Genomic DNA, 2,778 nt, shown 5'->3' with positions numbered 1-2,778 from the left:
TGTTTCATGGACATATGTGTTCATATATATAGTTGTATAACTTCGCAAGTATGCGTGAAAGACTCTGTAATTTAACTATACCAAATAGGACGAAATAACATCAAAAAATACAAACCCACATGTTGGACACTCTTTTTGACACTAGTGTAGTCGGGTGATACCCGAAAACCCCTTTTTCATATTAAATGCCAATTCGATATTTTGTCTCCTGAGTGCATCCTGGTCACAGAAGTCGTAATCCACACTTGTTACATATCCTGCCAGAAGGGACATTGTGAGCTTCATAGTTCACAGACATACAAATAATTGTTCACACCTATCGATAGTATTATCCTTGAGCTCTGTTACCAATTTCAGAGCTGTCGTACCAGTAGTATAGCGTCAGGTGCCATTTAACCTGTTTCCGCTCAAGCATGTTGACCGCCTTTTTCAAATAAGGTGGCAAATTGTTCCCAATTTGAAAATTGATTGATTATTGGAACAAAAAAGGTGGCAAAAAAAATCATTTCAGTTTTATACTTGTGGTGTTGAAATACTGACAAGCAATCACACATATTATATAAACAAGTCAACAAATCGATAGTTAGTTTATTTGACTTATATACAGTGACAATATAAGCCCACATGCCCAAATATGCCACCTCAGTGCACAGTATTCAAGTGCAGCTTAATCTGTACATCTTCCTTCTTCACTGCTAAACGATCTCTGTCGAGTTCTATGACTCAGAATAATGACATCACAAAAACGCGTGTTTAGATGTCATATAACTCATGATTTATTTATATAGACCTTTTACCTTTTTAGTGTACATAAAACCAAGTGTAGGCTTTATATATATGTTCATACTTAGTAGATTACTATGCTACGTTGTGCACATGTGTTGTGAATACACAAGGACTGTTTATCAATGTGTTTTTAACTTTTAGTATCATGTATCGTCACACATACTAAATAGCAAGCTATGTCAAGACATAATAATATGAAGTTGTATTTATGTGGAATTATAGGAGAAATAATAGATGAGGAAATTATACAGCAGAAATAATAAATATGTAACTTATATATTTTTTTTTGGAAAAATAATAAATATGAAACATGCACGAAGTATATTTTTAGGAAGAGAATAAATATGAAATAATTATGCCATATTTTTATTTCATAAATATGGCATTTTATAAAAAAATAATTATTCCTAATTTTAATATGTACATATATTTGTATTTCCTAAAATAATAAATACGTGTATAAAACGTTGAAAAAACTAATATGCACTTTTACGTTGTGTACTATATAGTATAGAGAGAGTAGAGTCTCAGAGAGTAGGTAGGACCCAGAGAGAGAGAGAGAGAGAGTTACACACAGTGAGTCTGTGCTGACAGTGAGTCAGTGACTCACAGTCTCACTCACCTGTCGCACGACACATGCCACACAGTCACACAGTCACACACTCACACAGCAGGGGGGAGAAGCTTGAACTCTTGGACTTGAAGTCTCAGCCATATTTTTAAAAATATCGTCGGTGACTAGAGTAGGTCCATGACTCCTACAGATGAGGATTTGTTTTTAACAAGAAACTAAACCTAGTGAGTAAATGAGTTTTGAGGAGCCGTGATGAACTCTCTTTGGTTTTTAATGGCTCTTTGGTTTTTTAAAAAACCGAGTGATTCAGCACAGCTCTGCACAGGAGGTGTGTCGCAGTTCCCGAAAGCTGAAGCCATTCGTTATTAGTAGGGGAGCAATCTAAAGAGTGACGACTGAAGTCCGAAGGTGTGTAAATATGACGATATTGTGATTGACTGATTGTTCGGGTTATTTAGGGTTCTGGTTTTTGGAAAACAGCTCAATAAGCGCATCTGTCAGACTATCAGTCTGTCACTTCCTTCCTTTCTTATTTTCTTTGCCTTCTCTCTTGTTGTTGTTGTGTGCAGTTGTGCTCACCGCACAAAGCAGTAAAAAAAGCTCTTCACTATTCAGTCGTTCACGCCTTCATTTTTATATTTGTTTTTTAAAAACAAAAGCGGAAAGCGGAAGGAGGGATGTTCGGTTTGTGACATTCTGTGAGAGAGTTTATATATACACCAGCGACGTCGTTCCAACGCTACATTTGGACTAACTGATTCAGACAGACTGAATTGGCCTGCTTATATTCTCATAATACCGCATCACGCACACATACGTCTCAGCATAGTTGACGTATACTTCTAATCGTATTTTAAGCCTTTGTCGTGCGGAACCGCGGAAAAGTATTAGAATAGGAGTAAACGAGGAGACCGAAGCTCCACTGCAATAATATCGGAAATTACAAGCACGTTCGACTTCACTTTAGAGTGAAGTGAAAGTCGTGCCTATGTCTTCTTCACGGCGCCAATCTCAGGGATATGCCAACTCCCAGGCTGGCTCCGTCCAAAACGGTCGCAAAGTCCACCCAGTTGCGGCCGCCAGTACCTCACTCGATGATGTTGAAAAGTAAGTGCTGTGTCACTACGCGACCCCTATATACAGCATTGTATAGATCGTAATAAGTATTTCAAACACGTTCAACGTGTCCACAAGAGTATATGGTACGGTGATCAAAGTCTGCGAGTTTTGGCATACATCTCCCGAGATTCGATACGTGCCTTTGTACGCATAATATTGTCACGTTCTATACAAAATCATACTTGTACACGTGCGCAATACTTATAACTGGTTTTTTAAATCCAGGTGCGCGCGCGCACACACACACACACATACACATACATACACATACACGCACACACACTCCACACACACACACA

At 38.1% G+C, this 2,778-nt stretch overlaps 1 protein-coding gene across 1 annotated transcript in view; it reads left to right on the top strand.

The window, feature by feature from the left end:
* Positions 1-2,348: 2,348 nt before the first annotated feature.
* The window catches only part of SARC_04553 (hypothetical protein), a gene marked incomplete at its 5' end in the record, with an annotated part of 15,214 nt that continues 14,784 nt past the window's right edge, over positions 2,349-2,778 (top strand). Inside the window, one exon of the mRNA XM_014301613.1 lies at positions 2,349-2,467. Coding sequence (XP_014157088.1) covers positions 2,349-2,467 — 119 coding nt within the window. The remainder of the gene's footprint in view (positions 2,468-2,778) is intronic.

Source organism: Sphaeroforma arctica (assembly GCF_001186125.1).
Source record: "Sphaeroforma arctica JP610 unplaced genomic scaffold supercont1.260, whole genome shotgun sequence".
Lineage (NCBI taxonomy): Eukaryota > Ichthyosporea > Ichthyophonida > Sphaeroforma > Sphaeroforma arctica.
The sequence above is the reverse complement of the archived record's forward strand: the minus strand, read 5'-3'. Positions and strand labels throughout refer to the sequence as shown.